The sequence below is a fragment of the Chelonoidis abingdonii genome, chromosome 25 (assembly GCF_003597395.2).
Source record: "Chelonoidis abingdonii isolate Lonesome George chromosome 25, CheloAbing_2.0, whole genome shotgun sequence".
Classification (NCBI taxonomy): domain Eukaryota; kingdom Metazoa; phylum Chordata; order Testudines; family Testudinidae; genus Chelonoidis; species Chelonoidis abingdonii.
Genome location: NC_133793.1, coordinates 9,394,964 through 9,418,350, shown reverse-complemented (window position 1 = coordinate 9,418,350; position 23,387 = coordinate 9,394,964). Strand labels below are relative to the sequence as shown.

Here is a 23,387-nt window from a genome sequence, read left to right as displayed (position 1 = left end):
AGAGGAGAGGAAGTGTGTGTGAGGAGCTGGGAGCAAGAGGCACAAGGAGCAGAGAGTGAGAGGGTGTGCTGCTGGAGGATTAAGGAGTACAAGCATTATCAGACACCAGCAGGAAGGTCCTGTGGTGAAGATAAAGAAGGTGTTTGGAGGAGGCCATGGGGAAGTAGCCCAGGGAGTTGTAGCTGTCATGCAGCTGTTACAGGAGACACTAGAACCCAGAGTAGAGGGCGGGCCCGGGTTCCCCCCAAACCTCCCAACTCCTGATAAGACACAGAATAAGTTGGGACAAGACCGTGGGGAAGATCACTGAGGTGAGCAAATCTGCCAAGTAAGCGCAGGACCCACCAAGGTAGAGGAGGAACTTTGTCACACACTCACTCACTCACTCTTCCCTGACAGGACAGAAAATCCACCTAGTCTCTTTACAAGGCATTTTCCGTGGGCAGAGCCACAGAATGCCTTTACTGGTGTGCAGGTAGGAGTCTGGACATTTTCCAGCATTGCTTCTCTCAGGTAGCCTAAATTAATCAGAGGCTAAATAGCATGGGATGGGCAAATCTGACCCAAAATGAACAAAGACCATTCAGATCTGTTCCCACGTTTGTCAGATTGTATTCCCTACAAATGTTAAAGGCTGGGATTAACCTAAAAGAATTAGGTGCCCAATTCATCCTATGTGTCTTTATAAATTTGGAACTGATGCTACAATGCACTGTTTGTGCAAAACTTCCATTAATTTAAACAGGACCATTATACTGTAGAAGGGCTACACGATCAGGACCCTTGTTGGGAAGGGTAGCATGTTAACCCTGAAGTCTTGAAGCTGAGAGGAGATGATAGAGGAAGGAGTATACTCATATTGGTTTGGTCAACTGGGTCCATCTAGTGTCATTGAATTTTATCTAACACATATTTCAGCTCAGAAATGCTGACTGCAAGCAAAGCCATGGCTCAGTTTATAAGTGTTTTTTACATTTGTGTACTCTGGCTGTTGGAGTGAGCCCAACAGTGGCCTTGGGGGAGCATAGCCTACTAATCTTGAATGATATTTTTTTAAACTACTATGAGTGAGTCTGATTTCGTCTGTCTCAAGTGGGCAGGGCTTGTAGTAGTGCCATTCACCCTCTGCTTATGCAGTGTGCTATTTCCTGCTCCCTGGGTTTACTGTATGAAGGCTACTATCCTTTCATTCACTATAGATTCCTATTGCAAGATTTAAAGACTTCCCTGCAGTAATTTCTACAGAGTTTTCTATTGTGTAAATTTTAATTCTTGATTCTGAAATTGAGAAAAAGCTATAATCTTGGAGTAGGATTTAGAAATCACACTATTTCAAATGGTTTCAAAAGCAGAAGACTTATTCTGTTGTTTCTTTGCTCCCTTCAAGGAGATGAGGTGTCTGGAAAATTTTACAGTTGAGTTTTCCAATTCCTTGTGCATCACTAATTTATAAAGACGTGAAGCATCTTCCAGTAGTTCATCACTGAACAGCAATCAATCAGACCACTTTGTATCAGAGGAAGGTTTATTAGAATCTTAATTTAATTTCTATTGCACTGTTCATTGGTAAAGCACTTCACAAATATACAGTGTCATCAAAATCACTGCAGCCACCTTAGGGGAGGAAAGCAGAGGCATTACATAAGTGTTAAAAGGCACAGCCTATTGGAAGTGTAAGGGGAACTTAAGGTAGGTGGAATGGCTTTACTGAAGTTGGAATTTGACTCTTTGGGGGAGGCCTGAAGAAGAGACAGAGCACCAAGGGGAGCTTGGAACTGCTCAGATGTAATTTCACTTCTCCCTCATGGGAGGCAGAACTTGCTTGTCATCTTGCTTCACATTGGACCAGCTGTCTCACTAATTTCTACAAGAAGGTAGAGCTATTAGGATAGTGTGAAACAGGGGAGAGTCTGGTCAAATTAATTAAAGGAGAGGTGGGGGTCAGTGTAGAGTTGTCTAAATCAAGCACGGGAGAGGCATAATTGTGTGGTTGCTAATCTTGAGTTTGAAGAGTATGCATATCAGTTGTGTTGTTTTATTCAAATATTGTTTTTTCCAGGTGAAAAGGATGAAGAAAACTTAAAGACATATCCTCTCATGTCAAATAAAGGAAAGGGCTTGGATTTCTTGGCTGCCTCCTCTATGAAGAACTCTGAGGCTGCTAAGTTAGAGGAAGCCCAGGCACCAATCTTGAGCCCTCAGGAGGACAACATTCAGGAGTGTAACCAGCCGCTTGTACAAAACACACAAGGCTTGACCATTCCCCTGCCAAACTATACCTTCCCACAAGCACAGTCTAACAGCAGGAGTGAGTGCACAGCCCTTGCAAGGACCTCTGCTGATGAGACAGAAGACTCTTTCTCCATAAACTTCACCCAGGATTCGGAGGGAAATAGGGTTCTAGCTCACAAGAATTCAGCTGACTCATTCATTGGAAGAATTTCTGTAGCAAATGGCAGAATTTCCAGGAAGAGAATGAGTTACTTTATAGGTGAGAAAGAGGGCCATTTGTGCTGCAAGAGGGGGAGAACTGGAGTGGGTCTCAAACCTAAACACCTGATGAAAGGTAGGAGGAGATGCAAAAACCTGCCCCTTGGTGGAATTTCTTTTATGGATTTCTCAAGGGTTGAGAATGTATGTCCTGTTCCCAAGGATAACAAAGGCCAGCAGACCAATTGGCCTCTATCCCAGGGGAGAACAACTAAAGCAGAGTTTTTGAGAGACAGTCAAAATTTTCCTGGCTTTTGGACAAGAAACTGTCACAATATGGCTGGTTCAGCAGAAGAGCAGGGGGGCAGTAAGAGTAGTCCTACCACGCAGTTGTTCACCCAGGATTCAGAGGGATACAGAGTCATTTCTCACCAGCACGTCTATGAGAGCATCAGATCGCCTTTGCAGAGAAAGTATCTACAGGACAAAACCAACTTTGTCCATAGAGGGCTTAGCCCACCTTCTGTAGGCTGCTCTAAGGTTTATTCTTCAGGGGCACAGGACAGAACTCCTTTAGCTACTACAGCTGTGAATTTAAGTGAGCCTGAGTCATGCTATGATTTGTTATTCACAGAGGATTCAGAAGGAAATAGAATTATCAAACACTGATTCAGTAGTAATTTTTTCTGAGTAAAGGGGATGCTAAAAGTGACTTTTTAGATGTACATGAAAACTCCTCTAAGGCCTACACAGTGCATCACTTTAAGATAGATACAGGGAATATAAGTGTAAACACTGCATATACAGGCTTTGGCTATGAGTGGTATAGACCCAAACCCACAGGCTACTTACTCTGCATGCAGGATTGTCATTGATTAAAAAGAGATTATATATGTGCAAATAAAGTGATCATTTTATAGTAAAATGTGTTGTAATCGAGTTTCCACATCTGTTCCTTCCAATGCCCTGCTCAGATGAACACAGGCATGTTGTCACACATTGTATCGAAGTGCGTAAACTCTTTCCTGGGGGAGGGGGGCGGGAGGGAGACAGACACACACCATCAATTTACATGTTTGGCAAGGCTCTGCTTCTAATGGTTCTATATAAAAGGAAGCATGAGGGGTACCTTCAAATCCTACATGTTGAGGAATAAGGGTCCATTACTATTCAAGACTTAAGGGGAAAAAAAAAAGAGACCTTGCCAGTGATTTAGAACATTCCCACTCATCTCATAAGATTTGAATATTGCAATATGGCTCAACAGCCTGGAAGTCAAAGTTAAAGGTTTCCTAACATCAGCTCCTCAGAGTCCACATGTTGTGTAGTCTAGTGTTTCACAACACATCTACAGGTGGATTAACTGCCCCCAAAATTTAGGTTCAGCTGCCTGTTCAAGCAGTGTGAATTCACTGGTACAAGATGTCTGAGGTCAAGAACTTAACAAGAGTCAAAAATGGACTGGCCATGTATATAGCTAAGAACAGCACCAGGATTATTTAAAAACAAGTTTGTAAAGGCCATAGACCTTTTTGCTTCAGCAGATACAGCAAACCCTAATTGACAAATGTTATGAGGACTGGAACTAAAGTTGCTTGCAACTTCCTTTTAAGCATGTGGTAGTGGTTACTTGACTAAATGGTAATTATGTTACTATAGCAACAGAATATTTTGACTTAAGGCAGCATGTGCTATAGAGAAAGCTATAATACTTAAGGGGCACAGCTGTCAGCTATACATGTCTTCCTGCATCAGTCCCTTCCTTAAATTAGTAGGAATAAGCTACTTGGCTCACTAGCCAAATCAAAAACCATCAGAAACTAGTTGTACCATCCCTACCAAAGGTGGTTGGTGTGAGAAGGAAGAGATGTACACAACAGGCATTTCAGACTGTGAAAGCCAAAGGTTGTAGCTGTGTACAGGGTGGGATCTTAGACTGTCAGTGCGAGTTGTGATTGCCATCAGGGTGCTTAAATAAAGTGAGGGCAGTGGCAGGTTTACTTATTTCAAAAACAGTGGTAGTCTTAAGGTTTCTATTGCCAGATCTGGCTTCATAATCTACAGGGCCCCACAACTGTGCCAGTAAGGAGGGATGGGGAGGAAGTCACAGTGTAACATTTCTTGCTGGCCCTACCAGCAGGGGGTTCTAACAGAGCAAGCTTCCTCCCTATCTGAGCGAGTTACTGGCTACCGAAGTGAATCCGGACGTGAAGTGTGGTTCTTCCCCCACTGGCCACACCACCACAGTAGGGAAGAATCTGGCTTGGGTACCTTTGTGCCTGCTATGTAAGGGGAGAGAGAGGCAATTCACCCCATTCAAAGGCAGCATGTTAGTATAGGGCAGCAAGATTATACAAAAATGCAATCACTTGCAGTAGCAGGAACAATACTGGGTCAATTATATGGGACCAGGCTCCAATATTTTCCTGACAATACAGTATGTCCACAGATGCATAGATACAGAGGCATTTTGGGAAAAGGTGGCTGATCTTCCCTATTGACTCAGCAGCTGGTGGCACAGCAGAGGATTGTGTGTATGTGTACAGAATTGTGCAATGCATCTTTGGAATTATCATTCCAAACCAAAGACTAAAATACATGCCAGGCAGTCCTCCCAGTTATACTCTCTCATCCTACAACCAACACAAATCAAGCCTGACAATCCCATTACAGCACTGGTGATAAGTCAGAATGAATGGGGTTAGATACCAGCTGCATATGGGGTGTTTCAGGCAGAACACCGCTGTAGTGTGTATTTTCCTACAGCACAAATATATTGAGAGAGCTGCTCACTCAACACATTCCTGACACAGTATTTTAAACAGGCATGCACTGAATTTTCAGTTCTCTGCTAAATTGCAAGGACAGTAGAGTAACTTCACAAGAAAGCACCAGCTGCTCAAAAGCAACACAGGAGAGACCAGGAAGAGGGAGCCAAAGAACCCAGTGATTGCTGGCAGACAGATGCCAAGTTGAGTCAACATGGAGACCATGCCCTTTGCTGCAGCAGAAACAGCCCAAAACAATTGCTATGACTCAAGACAGCGATACTCTTCTATGAACAATGTTTCAGATACCAGTACAAGGAGACAGACAGCACCAATCCTCAAAAAAACCCAGCACAGTTACCAAGCTGAAACTATCGAGGAAACCTGCAAATATCATTGGAGAACCACATGTAGGGATCCATTTATATCAAGGAATCATCTACCTTGAATACAGCTGGGACACATTAGCACAGAATGACACTTTGACAGTGAGACTTGACTTTCTCCTTTCCTTCTCCCCACATAGTTTTCTATAGGACTCAACTCCTGGCTTTGATGATTCAGTAGATATACACTTTAAAAATCCCATTAACTGGACAAAATTCTTATTGAATTTTACATCAATATAATAAAGTTAGTCTGAATAAAGAGATCATTTTAATGAAACATGGAATGCTTGAAAAGTTACCTTAGGGCAGGATATAAGTGTCATGTAATGTGATTCTGGAGATATTTTGATCTTTCAAATATTACAAACTATTTTAAAAAGTCACTCACCAGCCAACACCAGTCTAGCAAATTAGGCTTGGTTAAATGGTCTGATAATTCACTCTAACTTTTCTTGTCCTAAATGGGACAGAAAGTAATTGGAAGAAACTTTAGGGAAAGGGAATCCTTTTTTGAGACAATAATGCAAGCTCTTAAACCACCCTCAATACAATAAGAACTTCCTAAAACTTGACAGCCTGGAAGGAAGAAGCAATTTACTCTCATTGATAACATTGCACCCGACTTCTCCTGATCAGAGAAAGAATTAGATGCTTTATGTCCATTTATATTATAAATTAGTAGCTACTCATATTGCAACAAGACCATCATGAGCCAAATAAATGATTCAAGTTAAAGTCACCTTGGGGAAAACACAGATAGGAAGAGAACTTCATTTAGCAACACTCGCATCACTCTGTAGAAGACACTGTTACCAGTAATGCTTCAAAATATGTGGAAAAATTTCCTTCTTAAAAAGTTTATATATATTTAGAGACATGGAAAACACTGCAAATCCACAGTTGCTTTCTTGAATAAGTTTCCAGTGCAGAAATAATTTCTAATTAGTAAAGAGGCAAGAAAGTTTGATCCTTAGGAAGGCAGCTACTGTGGAGAAAAATCTCAGGAGCACGACACTTGCTTACAGATTTAAATGAAAGTGTAATGTCAGTTCTCTTTCATGGCTACATCTTCATCCTTTAGAGCAAATTTTCTTCTTAACACTTCTGATATAAGAACAGCCGGGTCTTCCTCTTTCAATAAAGTTCGGTTCCTGATGGAGATAAAAAAATTAAATGTATTAACAGCAATTTCGACAGAGATTCTCCAAAGTCTGTAGAAGACACTGTCTCTGCTAGGCCCAAGCTTTAGGATTTTGTTAAAAAAAAAAATTGTTTTATAAACTGAATTATGAGAAAATTGTGTCACTGAAACCCCTTTATTTCAACATTTCCCTGCAACACTGGGAACCCTGACAGTCTGTCAGAGTTGGGTAAAATACAAAAATTGAATAGAAGACAGAGTGAACAGTACCTTAAGGCTGAGATTTTGCAAGCTGCCTAGGAAATGTAGAGACACAGTTCCCATTAATTTCAAGGGGAAACTGTGTGTGGTCTAAATGCCCCATGCGGTGTAAAAAATCCCAGCCTACATTAAATTTTCTCCTACCCCTCTGCTTTAAATCTGAAGTGTTAACAACAGGTAAGAAGAAAATGTATAAAATACAACCGTATGCAGGCTGTCCTCTTCTATTAAAACCAAAGGACATATTACTTTGAACTGAAATAGAAGAACTAATTATCTGATGATGTTACACCGCTACCCCGATATAACACTGTCCTCAGGAGCCAAAAACAAAATCTTACCAAGTTATAGGTGAAACCGCGTTCTATCGAACTTGATTTGATCCGCCAGAGTGTACAGCCCCCGCCCCCGCCCTGCTTTACTGCGTTATATCAGGGTAGAGATGTAATTGTGAAATAGGTACACTGCTTCCTTGGCATGTCTTGGTGCAATAAAAAAAAAAAAAAAAAAAAAAAAAAAAATTCTTCAGGTTTACTTCCCCATTTCCTCACATAATCCAACATTAGTCTTGCATGGCAGGCAGGCAGTAGGTCCTGCATCTTACTTCACAAGAAACCAAAAAAGATATGAATTATATTGGGTCATTCCTGGTACTTGAAAACAAGGATCTCATGATAACAGCCACCGATTTCAGAGTTTAATATTTTAGAGTAAAGATTCCCTATAGGCTGGACAACATTCCATGGAGTTCTGAAATCTTTTAAAAGCCTCTAAAAGAGCTTATTTTTAACTAGATGAAAGCAAAAAATAATGACAGTTTGCTGTATTTGTTTTAAACACCTGCAGCCACTTAATTTTGAATTTGCACCGAAGGCTTCTACAAGACTCAGCGATTAGATTTAAGAAGTTCACAAGTAACCCATGGCTTCAGGCCTGACCCCCTAGCACCACGTGAAGTGTCTGCAGGGGCAAGGCCTTAGTCCACAATTGTAATGCACTGCTTAAATCATGACAGTAGAGAGAAACACTCCACCGATTTCACCAGAATCAGGATTCCCTCTGATACGAATGCAGAGAAGGAGACAGGGTTCAGAGCATGGAGTCTGAAGAAGCCACTCCTCCACCTGGGGAAGCTTAAGAGAATCCAAAATCACCCAGAGTTCCAATAAACTGCTTCCAAAGGCCAATGGGTATAGGAGGAAAGCCAAAAGCAGATGCAAGAAGAGGCTGGATGGGCAGAGGCAAAGTGAGACTGCAGCAATAAAGACGGAAGTTGTACTGAATACAAGGAAAAAAAAGCTCATTTTTCACCATGGGTAGCTAACAGAGGTGTGGGGNGGGGGGGGGGGGGGGGGGAGAAATCTATCAGAGCAAGAGAACAAGCCTCCAGCAGCTATTGCAGAAAACTGACACCAGGCAACTAGCAGCAGAGGCAGTATCTTCAACCAACATAATCTCAGCATCTTGATTCTTTAGAAATTCTCACTGAAGAACTCCAACAACCAGGGACGTAATCATGGACAAATTAATGCGCAATTACACCTGAATTAGATCAATCCCATGACCGGTACTTATAAAAATGTACTCACATTCAAAGCAGATCCTCACGCTAAATGTTTTTAACCACACACTGAATGAACGGGTCAGCTGGAACACTACACAGACAATTCCTTTCCAAAAGGCAGCAGATATTAAAAGGGCTCTATTCTGATTTTAATGGTGGAAACATGCAAAATGTGTCTCATGCTCATTCCTGAAGCTTCCAGGCTGTGGGTTTTAACACCAGTTCCTAAACAGGAGCATTAGAGAAGCATGGATTTAATCATCTTGTTAGGTGTAAATGGCATCTCCACCCACAAAAATTAAAATAGTCATTTAACTCCCTTTTTACACATAGTCACTTTATACTGCTGGCTCTGGTACCATCTGAATTCAAGAAACTGGTCAGACGAGGGACAGACCCCAGGGAGCCTGCCTCTTGAAAACAACTTCGGTTCACGCTCTTTCATGATTCTTCTAAACCAGACACCCATGATGCTGCTTCTACACCTGCTCCTGCTGGGACATCCATATAATCACCGCAATAACCTCAAAGAGCTCAATGACTCTATAATCAATTCTAAGCTGATTGAGATCATTTACTCTAGGTGGCTGCGGCAAGGATATTTCACAACTCATTAACGTACATCAGCTGTGAAATAACAGGTGTTCTAAGAATAACCCGACTCGATCTTTTCACATTCACTTGTTTTTGTTCACTAAACATTGTGTGTAACACACAGAACGGACATCAGCAGGATAAGACAGCAAAAGCCGTATCAATTAGATTCCAGGGCCGGGTGATTCAAGCCTAGCAATTCACCACAAGAAATCCAGGCTTCTAGGGTCTTGTTGCTCTCCAGGCCAACAATAAGGAAGTCCTGTATTCAGCCAGTCAGGGAGGCACAAGCTGCTCCCCCCACAGCATATTAGGGAGTCCCAACCAACTCTCGTCAGATATATGGCACGTCACCATGGTATGGGGCTGGCCTAGAGGGCAATCATCAATTTGTGCTGGTCAAACAGTGAAGACAATTGTTCACCAGTTAATTGCAAAGTCACATGGAATACGTTATTCATGGCTATTCACCCAGCTCTCATTCAGATATTGTAACCCTCATCTCCAAGTGCACGTACTGTACACACTGCAGGCAAGGCACGAGGCTAAGATAGAGGGACAGATGAGCAATACATGGTGTGAAGCCTACGGTTACAGATTTGGTTATACAGCCTCAGAGGCAGCCTTGGCGAAAACACACATCACCACAACCTTTCCACAAATGAATGCCATTACCTTTCGGTATATCCATCGGAGGCGTGGCAGTTCCAGTTGTTGCTACCACAGTGTTTGCCTAATTTCTGGGCCATTCATTCTGAACCCCTATCAGGAAAAACCAGAGCTAGCAATAAGACACAAATAAATTTGCATACAACGTGGTTCAGCTTCTCCCATTAACCAGGCGAGCAGTTATCCCCTGTGGGAAATGGGCCTCGGCTAACTTGGCAGAACAGAAAAGCAGAGCTCTTCCTGCTCTCTGCTTGCCCAGTCCCAGTAGGATAGAATCTGTTCTATGACCTCATACAAGACATTTGTATTCTACTTTATAGACAGCTATGCTAATAGTTACTGGTAATATGGCCCCTTCATGGAACCTAGCTACCTAGAGGAGAACTAGCCCCTTCTTTGGAGAAAGGCATAAACCATTAGCTACATGTCTGGTCTACACTTAAAAATTAGATTCACCTAGTTAAGGGCTCAGGGCTTTGAAGAATGTTGTGCCATGGTGAACTCAACCTACCCCAGTGTAGAGGCAGCTAGGTGAATGGAAGAATTCTTCTGACGTAGTTACCACCTCTTGGAGAGGTGGATTAACTACAGCGACAGAAAATCCCCTTCCGTCGACATGGGAAGCATCTATGTTGTGGCGCTACAGCAGCACGGTCGTAGCAGTCCCTAAAATTATACTGGTCCCATTCTCTTGCTCCTGCAGCTGAGTGACTTCCAGTGAAGTCAATGGGAACTGCTGATAAATAAGCAGCAAGAAAATTGGGGCCCTTTTCTCTCTGCCAACCTCTGCATAGCTGTGTGTGTTACCATGGCTGGCTGTACATCCATTCCCATGGCTCAGACTACCTGCCCCCCACCTACACAGAGCCTGTTCACAGCACTGAGACTCACCTACTGCTCAGGTGGATGAATACTGACTTCCTGGGGAATCATGCAATTCCATGTCTTGTAGGGAAATAGAATGACTGGGACAGATGAGGATGGTGCTATCCCGAAAGTCAAAACACCCCTTGTATAGAACTATCTGCATAACCAGCTGTGTATACATCAACACCACCAAGTCGTGCTGTGCTGGACAAGTCTTAACTTTACCTGAAATGCCCTGAGGGTTCACACTAGAGCCCTCCCTTTATGGGGAGGGGGGCAGGATAGTTGCAGGAAGAGTTAAAGCCCGCAGTTGTCTTCAAATCCTCCGGTCACAGGCAGCAGCACAGTTTCACCTAGACTGTTCTCAGTGGCAGTGCTCCGTTCCTGCTGATCCTAGGGAGAGGTCGTGTCTGACATTCTCTCTCTCCCTACCCTCCCGCCCAACATCCACCCCAGTGGCAATTTCCTTCTTCTGTTCGGCTGGTTCAGGAACAAGATGTAAAACATCCCATGGACAGTCCTTTTCATTCATCATTAGTTATCCCTATGCATTTTGGCCAGGGAGGTATAAAGTCAAAATACGAGCATTTATAGCATAATCCCCCCATCCCACCCATGACAAGCTTTTCGGAGGACTTCAGCTACGTCTGTTGAAAGCACTGAGCTAGCTGCCCTATGGAAGATGACAGAATAGGTCCAGCACGGGGATAATATTGCTACCTGCATTCTCATGCTAACCAAGCTGCTCGAACAAGTGCATCCACTAGTTCAACAGTCATTTTAAGGCTAAGCCTAAACAAGTCACCATGCTTGTTTCTAAAAAACTCTCCACGGATTTGCTCCAGTCCACCTCAAGGACCTTGTGAAATGCCTCAGCACCAATCCCTATTCATCTAGCACCTTCCCAGTGATCCTGGGAATGCTGGTGTGAGAGCCACAGCTTCTGACCCGGAGAATGAACTTCCTGAAACTCCCACCTGAAAAAGTGATTATTGCAGGTCTTTCCCTGACCAGCCTTGTTCTGCATTAGTGCATGATTCCCAGGCCCAATATGCCCCAGGTGTCTGGCAATTTCCCTTCACACAAGAGGTTATCCTCCAGGGGAAGTTTACTTTACCTTTTTGAAAACAAATTTACTCAATTAGGGTTAAATATTGTGTTGCACAAGTGTAAACACATGCTTGTAGGCACTTTAGCTATGTTTAGCCCGTTTCTGATAGAGGTTCAAATTTAACAGTCTGAAAAAGTCTGGCTTTCGATCACCAAAAGAAGATGATCCACACTGCCCAAATACAACATCGCAGACTAAATTACCTAATGCCGGCCAACGGAAGTTGATGCAACCCCCACTAAATCCTGCAAAATGACAAGTACTTTTTTGGAAATTACATCTCCTTTGACTATGATAAATCAACATTGCAAAGGATGGTAAAAAGCAGCTCCTTTGGACGGGCAGAAAAAAAACTTCAATCTGCAATTCAAAAGAGGACACATATTCATGAGCAGGAGAAATTCATTTAAGCTCTGACTCCTACTCCAGAAAGATTAATGACAAGAATTATAATGGAGGAGGGATACATTTCCATTTCTGAATAATATTTCTTTGGAAAATTTGAGAGCAATGATACTTCAGGGCAGGCTGAGCTGTACAGAGTATATTTCAGTGTTTTATTTTTTAGTATACTTTTTTTTGGTGCCAGAGAATTACATTTCTCTTTAATTGGATTAGGGATAAAATTCATAAGAGGAACATAATGAAAATTCAAAATGTTCTTTATTTTGAAATTGAATAGGGCTCCCCACAATACCATAGAAGTGGCCACATGGATTTTGGAGTGCGCTGGTGAAAGGGCTGAGCGTCAGTCTAATTCCATGTCATCCATGTGAAACAAGGACAATACAAAGGCCTGCTGAGATATTAGAGAAGGTATTTCTTCATCAGGAGGGTCCTGCCTCCGACAATGCACAGGTACCCGTGTCAGTGACTTGGCATTCCCAGGTTACACAACAACAGTACAAAAAATCTGCTTTCAGGACAGCGCTTATGAGGAAAAAAGCATGAGGTGGGCGGTTTGCCTAATCAGACATTGCCTGGAATGCACAGAGCTTAGAGGTGAGGGGTGTGCAGATATCTTACAACAGGGTCTCAGAGGGCTTCACTCACGGATGTCTCCTCTCCCCACACATTTTGCTAAACAATAAGAAATGCAAGATGATTTTTGGTGTGGACGGGTTGCAGCACAGCTGTCAAGCAGTGTGCTAGTAGGCTTACAGTACTTCCTCCCTCTCCAATGTTTTCTACCCTTCAATCCAAAGGCTTAGCTCAAAGGCAATCATTTGGGAGGCAAATGAAACAGATCTAGAAATAGCAGCAGTTCTAATGTACAACAAATATTTCTCTATAAAGCATGATTATACCACGAAGGACAAGCAGATGAACACAATACTCAATGTGTCTACAATGCTTTGAAACAAAAAAAGGACAGGAGCATTCACGCAGAAAATAAAAAGAGGTTGAGGAAACACTTACAAATCTTTGTTCTGTTTCATCCTATGAATGTCTTTAAGTATGCCCATCATGTCCGCAAAACTGCTGGCCTTCGAAAGAGACACAGACTCTTCCTCGTCGGCATCCTTTGGTTCTGGTTTACAACATTCAGAGGTTGCAGAACAAAGCATGGAAACTGATGGAAGCTCCGGAATTTCTAATTCTGCCTCCTCTGTGATATCACTAATGACAAAGGAAGTTGTAGATTGGAATGAGGATCCAAAACAAGGTAAGGGAGAAGATACATTTGAACTTCCTGGAGACAATAAATCTGGCGTTAATGAAGCGGAAGCTGAAAAAGAAAACAATATATGTAGATACATAAACTAGTGCCAAACCACCTTGTTTTTCTAAGCAGAAGAATATAAATCAAGTTCAGAATTTGGCCAACCTCCCCCAAGTTATGCAAAAATCAACACGACTGAGGGCTTTCCCTTTTCCCCTCCACATGCACACTGCTTCCTACATTCCTCCTGCCCCTCCCTTACAGCTCTCATCCCCAGTGCCTCTAATACCATGCTTGTGTCCACACATATAGCCTCCATCGCTGTATTACCATATCTCACAAAGACAGACTTTATCCTTACAAGCCCCCTGGGAGCCAGGGAAGTATTATACCAATTTTACAGGTGGGAAACTGAGGCACAGAGATTACATTATATGGTTACGGACAAACAAGATGCCTGTGAAATCTGGTAACAGAACAAAGATCTCTTGCATCCCAGTTGAATTCCTTAACCAAAAGGCCATTCTTCCTCTTCCAATCCAGGACCTCCTACGGCAGTATCCCAGGGCTGTCCCCCTTACACAATGCCCTATCAAGTTGCCTCCTTTCCATTTTGTTCTGAAAATCCATTACATACGACAGTATGAACACAGGACTGGGAGCTAGCAATGCCTTCATTTTAAATTTTGACTCTGATACCAATGCTCTTTGGGACCCTGGATTTTTACCTAATTTATTGAACATGATAGAGTACACGCATCTTCAAGAAGGGCCTTCTCTGTGTCAGAAAGGAGCGTACAGAACCACACAGACTTGCTTTCAGTTCCCAGCCATCAGAGTCATTTTGTTGATGTAGATAAAAGCCAACTGCACAGTACCTATTACTTTCCACCAACATCTCCAAAATGAGATTGAGAACTGTAGTTATTGTTTGGATTGTCAGATTACTCGTCTGCAACTATCTTCTCAACTATAATTCCAAAGTACTGAAATCAGAACATGCTGCAGACTTTGCAAAAGACCCTTATAAGCGAGCTGACAAAACTGGGGAATGTTGCCAGGGAAAGAGTGGTGAGGAAGAAATATGATCAGTTTCCCGTGCAGACCTCTGATCCGCTCACAATTATTACCTTCCTCTACTTAGGGTGAGTTGAACAGTTTATATGACTGATCTGACATCTTGCTCTCAAGACATGACATCTTCTCCATTCTTTGTTTCTAATTCAATTGCTCCTCTTGGATCTTACACAAGGAGGAACAATGAGGGTAACAGTCTCTCCAAAGAGGAGATGTCCTTCACTTTCATGGTCTCCAAGAACCTTGGTGAGATGGCTTCCCCACCTCTGGACTTCTTTCAGCCTTTCAGCGTGTATGTGCTTTGATACCTTATGGCTTATAGACAAGAAGATACAAACGTACTTCCCTTAAACTACCTGACCTCTGCCCACTACATTCTGTGTTAAATTATGGATTGTTTTCCATACAGATCAGCTAATCCCTTTCCCCCTTTGTCTGCATTTTGTCTTTTTTGTAAGAGCACAAATGCGCCAGAGATCAGGAAAAAGTAATTATTGTTCTACATATGCTACCTAAATTTGACCACGAAGTATCTTGGAAGAGTTGAGAAAAATTCTTAATCTTCTGAGAGATAGTATCAACCACCATATCAGAGCGTGCCTGTCTCAAAGAAGAACGCACCATGCCCTACCCAAAGGCACGGACAATTCTCTAGTTTCCTAGCAAAATAACCAGCAAGAACAATTCCTACATGCATGAAATCATTGAGTGCATCTCTTTGGAAAACAGTGACTCGACCAGACATAGGGAAGGGGTGGGGATGAGACAAGGCTCATGTAGTCTGAGCAAGAGCCATGCTCTATTTTATGATCAACTCCCCATTTTATTGCTGAACTAGAAGCATTAAAGCTGTTCCTGACACCGTAAGGTTTAAGCAGAATGAAAGGTATAAACAGCTGATTAAGAGGTAGTTTGCACTGACATTTCAAGGGTCAAATTCTGCCTTCTGTTACTTTTGAGGCAGCATGTCCAGTGGTTAGAAGACAAGCCTAGGAATAAATAAGTCTGAAGTTCCAAAGGCAACTTTTTCACTCTCACTCTGTGTAGTCTTGTCCCAGAGAACCTCTCTGCCTCAGTTTCCACCTCTGTAAGTGCTCCCCTAGGTATTCTGTGCATGTAACTGGTGACCTGGTCAAATTCTGCCCTGAGTGGATCATCATAGCTACACTAGATTGTTCAAATGCGATGTGGTACAAAGTAGACTTTGTGATCCAGACAAAAACATCCTATGTATTCCAAGGGGCATCTAATATATTAAAGATGGATAAAATAAATTAGAATGGGCTGAACCTAATACATTAGATTCATGTCTGAAATGCAGAGGCCAACATAGTCTAAGGATGTAATGGGTAAGTGTCTCGCCTTGTAATGAACTAACCATAAGCAATGACTTATATTGTTTATAAGGCTGTAAGTTTGTCACAGTGATGACTTATGACAGATCCTATGACAAGGTATTTTTCATAAAAGTCACCCTACTCAACTGTCTCCTTCTCCCTAAAGGATTAGGTTTGGTTCTGTAGTCGAGTATGGAAGAGTGCCCTGGGTTTTAAATTTAAAAAAAAAAAAAAGCAAACTACGTTTAATTGCAGAATAAAGGATATTTCACTTACCACAATTTTCTATGACAAAGCAGTATTTAAGATGTCATGACATCATTTTATTTAAAAATGGAAAAGGCTTTCAAATTTTTTGCCGTAACAAAGTTCATTTTTCCTCCCTTTTATGCAATTGACAGAAAGCCAAATCATAACCACGCCCGTTATACCTTGGCTGCACACCAACAGATGCAGCTTCCTACAGGAGAAGCTGTTCTGGAGAAGGTTCAAGTTCCAGTAATGTGCCAAGTTGCTACTTTTAAAAGGTTTTATGACTACTTCTGGTCTTGCACAGCTTTGTGACTCTGACTGATCAGCAATACGAACAAGCATGTGATGCCACTAAAAATAGCATCCTGTTTATTTCCAGAGCCACCCAGCAGAAGCTAGACCAAGAGCAAATTAAAGGATGGCATTTCCTCTTTCACATTAAATTTACTTGTGTTTTTAAGCTCAAAAAATGCAACTAAAATCAGCGTGTTTACGACAGGAGCAATTAACTAGCGAGAATTAATTCCAGAAGATGATGTGCACATGGTCAGACTAGATGATCACAATGGATTCTTCTGGCTTTATAATCTATTAATCTGTGAACTCCAGCTGGCCGCTTCTCAAAAAGCTTAACTGGCCCGAGAACAATTAGTACTCATCTCTGGTCACGAAAACCCAGAACACTTACATCACACTCCCAAAGAAACAGAGGAAAATAACCCTTTTTAAACACCAACAGCAGGCCTGGGGGCAAGAATGACAAGACTAAATCTCCAACGTTTTCATTCAGTGGAAGGTACTTAGTCTGGAAACTCAACACCCTCTCTCTCTCTCCAGTACAGTTACAGTTGATTTTGGTTGTGCTGATTTCAAAAATAAGTGTGTGTTGGGGGTTTCTAATCAAACCAATGCCAATAAGTACAAACAGTACCATTCGTTCTATCAACATCACAGATGACATTGCACCAACCAGGGGAGGGAAGAAACGTACTCAGCCATTGTGAATTCTGTAACTCCAGCTGTTTATGTCATTTGTGTTCCACTACATGGATGCCAAAAATGGTTGCATTCCATTTAAGCCACTGCCAGCTCTTACGAAGCGATAGGATCAGCATGGTTATCATCTCCCCACTAGTCAATAAACTCCTATAACGCTCAACTCAGCTGGAGTTGTAACAGTGAGCTATGTATACCATTCCAAACATATATATTGTATTAAACTGCTAAGGCACATGCTAGAGATAGAGATCCAAAGACAAAAAAATATCTATTGTCTTGCATTTTTATGCAAAAAAGCCAGAATACTGGCAATATTTTGATAAAGTATCTGACCAGTATTCACTGCTTTTTATAGCAGAATCATCACTGTTCATAGTCTCAAACCTTTTATTGTTAGAAAAGAAGGACTGTTATGTTCCTACCTGGATCTGCAGCTACAATTTTAGCTATTTGACTCCGCAGGAGACTCAACTCATCTTGAAGCTCCGTCGTCCGACTAAGGGCCGGTAAACCAGGTTTCTTCAAGACCAGCAGCTTCTCTTCCTGCTTTCTCAAGTTGGGGACTGATGCATTTCGCTGTATAACAAAGAACGGGCTGGGCTTCCACTTGTACTTCAATGGGCGTGTGTCACTCCTAAAAAGTGCCGCACAAAAACCCATCAGTCATACAAACGGAACAGACCCCACTCAAGCAATAAAGTTTTGTGTTTCCATAGCCTGCCACCCAAGAACTGCAAAGCATTTTACAAACAACAAATCAGGATACTCGTGGGAAGTAGATATTATCCCTGTTCTATAGAGGAGGAAAATGCGACACAGTAACTACACAAAAAACGCTGCCCAAAGTCTGTGGCAGACGCAGGAACAAAAAAAGCAAACTTCTGAACTTTCAGTCTAGAGCCTTACCCAGGAGGCCAATAGGACATTCCTCTCTTCCGGCTGGTTTACATTTCTACGCAATCGAGCGGCATTTGATATTGTGTATGTATAGGGGCGTCACCTGTCCCCATTACATAGTTTCTCGGACTTCAAAAGGCCTGCGTTTTATTTTTCACAAGACACATTAATATTAAAGTTACCGGCCTGCCCCAGAACTTCAAAAAGTGAAATGGATAGACATGGACTCCCTGGACAAACAGGTATGAATCCCAGAAGAGATATGACAGCCCTTCATCCTTCTGAAGTAGATACCCTGAGCACCAGGTAGTTTACTAGGTGGAGGTCTTTCAGTTACGATCTTACAAACTAAGAGTCTAGCCACTCTGCTTGAATGTTAAGTATCCCCTGGTGTCCTTGGCTGAAACGTCTCATCCCTCCTCTCCGTAGAACAACTTTCAATAAATCAATTGGCATCTCACCAGAACAACAAGTGACTAGAAATTATGAGCATTTGATCAGTTACTGTTTTATCTTTCACAAAATAAGCCACTGTACAGGAATAATGGAAGAACAGAAAGCTATTGAGTGAGAAAGAAAGTAAAAATACCTGACTCTAGCATATGTTTCTTCTTCATCTGCCGCTATCCATGCAATATCTGCCAGAGTAGGGACTGGAGGTGCATCATTTAGATACAGATCTGAAATGTTTGGTAGAACCTAGGAAGAACATAACGACATTATAATAAATATAATGGTTTTGTTCTGTTTAATGTGTCTGGTACAATTTAAAGACGACGAAGCCTTCTCTGCATCAGATTCATAGCCGGGTCTTCACTGTACAAAGCCAGTGTAGATAGATTCAGATAAACCAGTACATGAAATGCTGTGTGTTTATGAAACTGTCCTCTTAGCTTTTTTGATATCATCATAAAACGGGAAAATGACCCTGCAAAAATGTACTCACTATTGCTGAAATGCAGCCAAAAAAGGAAAAATTAGCGAACACATGAACACCACTTTTCAGCTACAAAGCGATACCATTATTGAGCTAACTCTCAAACACCCAATGAGGTAGGTATGTATCATGAGCCTCATATTATGGTTTGGGAAATAGAGGCGCAGGGGATTAGGTGACTTGCCCGAGGTCACACACTCAGTTAGTGGCTCAGCTAGGAATAGGACCCAGAAATTTGGACTCAGTCCCCTCTAATCATTAGCTCACACTCCTTCCTGATTGCTAGCATGATTGTACAGAACATGTTCCCAAATTGCCACTGATCATTTCAGAGATTTACAAAAACTAGGAAGAATTAAAATTGTTAAAACTGATGATAATTTATACAATCCTATTGGCTGCATGTGGTGCATTTCCAATTTCAAAAATACTTTACTTTGCTATGGGAAAGAATGGCAATCAGAATGATTACTGTTGCTAAAGAACTGAAGAGTCCTGCACGTATTTGCAGAATCTCTTATGCATTCCCTTACCTCAAAGGATGCTCTAGGACAGGGTTTTAAAGGAAGGTTTGTCCCAATCCTCCTGACAACACTGCGTGATGAGCCATGGGGTTTGTTCTGCCAAATTGGGACAGTCTGAGAATCAAGACAACATTTTATCAAATATTTCAAATAAAGGAAGATTAGATTTTAAAAAGGCAGCTTCTGAAAGTGACAAGAGCCACCATATAAACTAAATTCAAACCTATAGCACCTCTTTTAGCTATTTTTAAAAGAATAAAAAGTTAAGAGTACCAGGAAGTACCAAATTAAGATCCTCTTTCTACAAACCCATGTCTAACTTTACACACATGAAAGTCAATGAAAGGAAGTGAGGTGCCTAACTGGTATTTGTGCCTTTGAAAATCACCTCCTTAGTCAGTTTCATGTCTGTTTATAGTCATCTTCTAGACTTCCACACACTCTGGAGGTAAATGTTTAAATCCAAACAAGCTTGTTTTTCCGTTCATGCAAAACTCCCTATTAATAGTTGGTTGATAAAACTTTTTTGTAAGACGCACAAAGTCTAATTTTGGACCTAAGCTACCTGACAGTGCTGGTTTTAAATTTAAATTGTTTACCCCCATATTAAATAATAAATTGAATCACTAGGCTATAAATGCACCAATTCCTATAATACAGATTTGAAAGCCAAAGCAACACTTGTTTTACGGTATAATGAAGTTCCTTAATGTATTCGTAATCTCACAATTCAAACAGAAAAGCTAAATTTTATATATAACAAAATCCAACAGATAGCGAGTACATGAAATGGCATCCTTGCAGCTCTTACACAAGCAATGAAGGTTAGTGGTACTGGGAAGGGAGATGACAAATGAGACAGACTCTCTCATGATGCGTTCTGCAGAATGAGACATTCTGGGATCCCCAGCTCTGCATAATTAAGTATTTTTCAAAGAGATGTTGTACTTACTGACTCTGTTTCCATCTCAGGCTGTAGAGAAGGTTCCCAAACTTGATGAACAATTAAATCAGAGATGAAAATTGTAACGCCAAGAAACATAAGGCAGCTTCATATTATTTCGCCTTGATGAACACAGATTTTCTCACTAAGAAAAACAACCCACAACACAATGACCCTAGATGTGGACAAGTTCTGCATTTGTGTATTTAAACATCAATATCTAAGTCAACTTTATAAAGAGCCCCACCTTTATTAGAAGGGTAGTTAACATGGCTCTTTTTTGGGCATGCAGTGGTTTTAAGACAGGCCCCTACGGCTAAGGAATTCTGCCACTCTTACAGCTGAGGTGAATATCAAGTGGGATGTTGTCTTTCTGGACCTTGAATAGTGGTAACCATGCAACCTTTCTCAAAAGCAGTTTTAATCCCAGCTGAGAAGTACTGCACAAAATCAACTAAGGAGAGTATGTAATCACACGGTTCAAAAGCCAGACTGGATGCTAGGACTCCTGGGTTCTACTCTTAGCTCTGCCATGAAGTTACCATGGTGACCAGCAGTTTCTCCCTCTTAGCCATGGCACTTGCCTCCCAAATAAAGATAGGTGGGTAAGTTGAGGCATCTCTTATTTGAGCTCCTTACAGGTAGGTGCGAACAGGGCAGGTATTCAGGCAGATAAAGGGGACAAGAAATGTCTTTAGCAAGGTTCTGTAAAGACAGGCCTTTGACTCTCATCCTTTGCACATCTAAACTCTCACTCCCCAGCGGGTGGAAAGAATGAAGGCAGAAAAACCACACACACACACACCCCAACCCACAGGAGCATCTAGAGGGGAGCTCCTCACCTGCTAGTAGTGACAAAGGAACTTCCGGTTGAACACTGTAGTACCCACATCACAGGATCAGAACATTCCATTTACTGGTAGGGGAATCTGAAGGAAGGGGGGGTTATGACACCATCCAAAAACATTAAGCTTTGGCAGTTCCATCTGGCCTTGTGGATGCTTGCGACCCATGAAAGAGAATCCTCTAGCGATGGGCACATCACAGAATTTTTTCCCCGTTTTGTCAACTTTGTACATTTGACAGGATTTTGTATACACTCAGTTTCTCTGGGTAGTTGCAGGTGGGGTTGGGGAATCTCTCACACAGAGAGGGGTATTTAAATATAGTAAAATGTGATTAGAAACTCAGAGATTGGCTGAGAGATGCTCAGGGGTAGGCATATACTTGGAAATACATCTAACTCAGGTTTTTGAAGTTGACTATCTTTCAGCTGTGGTGTCCCTTTAAGCGCCTTATTTTCAACATGCCAAAGATGTTTTAACAAGCACCAGCAAAACAATGGACAAAGTCTCATGCTGACAGAGGTCAGCTGCAAGAAGCTGCTGCTCTGACTGCCAAGATCCAAAGAGAAGCCAAAAAAGGCATTTCAAATGACATGTCTCCCTAACTTAAGCAGGCCTCTTGAGAGTTAGCAATCAGTTGTCTGAAAGAGATTGTTTTTCCCTCAGCTCATTTCCTCTCCTTGATTTCTCATGGGAGGGGGGTTAATTTGCTGGAGTCCACTTTCATCCCTTGCAGTAACATTAGTACAGTATGAATTACATGGAGAACTTCATGAAGCAAGCAACAGTCTCTAATAAGATCTGCAGTCACCGTAGCATCCAGGTGCCTTCATATACAAATACAAGTTCACCTCAGGTTTGCTGTGATAAAAATCACCACCTTTTTTCCCAGCAATAACTGCCACAAAATTGGTGGATCAACAGCAACAAGTGTGGCAAAGGACATACAAACGTCAGCCATGTAGAGAAAACAAGCCATGACAGCCCTCCTCCATACTGAACCAAGGTCAGCTAAGTGACATATGCTAACAGTATCACAGCTCAGTCAACCAAAAATAACCACGCATGACAGAGAGCGGCACTGCCAAAGTGTTCTTCAGCCTGCAGCATGCACAGAACCACCATTAACTGTCCCCCCCCCCCCGCCCATGTCATTTACACAAGAGTACAAACACTGGTGTACCCAGCGTAATCAATGGGGGAGAAGCCTAAGAGAAACTGACAACGGCAGTACAGAGATTGAAATCTACTGCTCCAGGATAAGCTCAGCTGCTCCCAGAATTGAAGAGAAACCTCCCATGCCTCAACAGACGCTACAAACTACTCAAGCTTCACTCTTGAGTTAGTGATACAAGAAACTCGTGATGCCCATCAGAGAAAGCCAGGCCCATTGGTTTTCCTAGCCTTGTCCCAAGCAGGGCAAGGGGACTTTTTGGTTTGACTGGGGAGTTTTATTTTAATAGTATTAATTTAAAAAAAACATTGAATGATGATGACGACACAGTGCATTTTACTGTTAGGGACCCTTGCGGAAGTGATATGAAAATTAACAGGCAACTGGAGTGTACATGTCTGTATTAGGGAGAGAATCAGAGACTATTAGTGATGCAGCTTCAATTCCAGCGAAAAAATACTGAGCAAGATGAACTAGGGAGGGAGTGTGGTGAAGTGGTTGAGTGTCAAATCTGGAGCCAGGACTCCCAGATTCTAGTCCCAGCTCTGAGAGGGAATGTGGCCTAGCAGTTAGAGCAGGAGCCTCTGTTCTATTCCTGACTTGTCAACCTTTACCGCAGATTATCAGCTTCACCCTGCAGTGCCTCAGCTTCCCCATTTATAAAATGGGGGTGATGACAGTGACCTGCTTCCTGAGGAGACCTCCCTGCTGTTTAAAACCCAGCGAGGGCAGCACTAGAGAAGGAAAGGTTTGCAGAAAGACCAAGTGGGGGATGTTCTTTGCGAGGTCCTGTATTCCCCCCAATCCAGACCTGGGACTTTCAGTCTCTCACCACTTTATGGAGAAGCCCAGAGTCGCAGAGGCAATACCTAAGAGCGAGACACCTCCCCCTGCATACACACCTTCAGTGACGCTACTCCTCCCAGCTCCCCTCCCCCCAGGCCC

General features: G+C 42.2%; 2 protein-coding genes across 4 annotated transcripts in view; one reads left to right on the top strand and one right to left on the bottom strand.

Annotated features, from left to right (window-relative positions):
- The first annotated feature begins 1,063 nt into the window (after positions 1-1,063).
- AUNIP (aurora kinase A and ninein interacting protein) lies at positions 1,064-5,746 on the top strand. The gene is made up of 2 exons (XM_075060883.1): positions 1,064-1,067; positions 2,060-5,746. Exons 1-2 carry the CDS (start codon positions 1,064-1,066, stop codon positions 3,097-3,099), a joined length of 1,044 nt encoding a protein of 347 aa, XP_074916984.1. The 3' UTR covers positions 3,100-5,746.
- A 90-nt stretch (positions 5,747-5,836) lies between these two features.
- Positions 5,837-23,387, bottom strand: part of MTFR1L (mitochondrial fission regulator 1 like) — an 18,120-nt gene continuing 569 nt past the window's right edge. For 2 of the 3 annotated variants that reach the window (XM_032802931.2, XM_032802930.2), the window contains exons 2-7: positions 20,433-20,568; positions 19,490-19,594; positions 18,609-18,718; positions 17,545-17,756; positions 13,214-13,523; positions 5,837-6,738 (exon numbers count right to left, since the gene is read on the bottom strand). In XM_032802931.2, the coding sequence (XP_032658822.1) occupies positions 6,633-6,738; positions 13,214-13,523; positions 17,545-17,756; positions 18,609-18,718; positions 19,490-19,594; positions 20,433-20,522 (933 nt within the window). In that variant the 5' untranslated portion in view covers positions 20,523-20,568 and the 3' untranslated portion in view covers positions 5,837-6,632. Of the gene's footprint in view, positions 6,739-8,579; positions 8,779-13,213; positions 13,524-17,544; positions 17,757-18,608; positions 18,719-19,489; positions 19,595-20,432; positions 20,569-23,387 lie in introns of those variants that run through there. The other variant, XM_075060800.1, reaches the window with a different exon arrangement.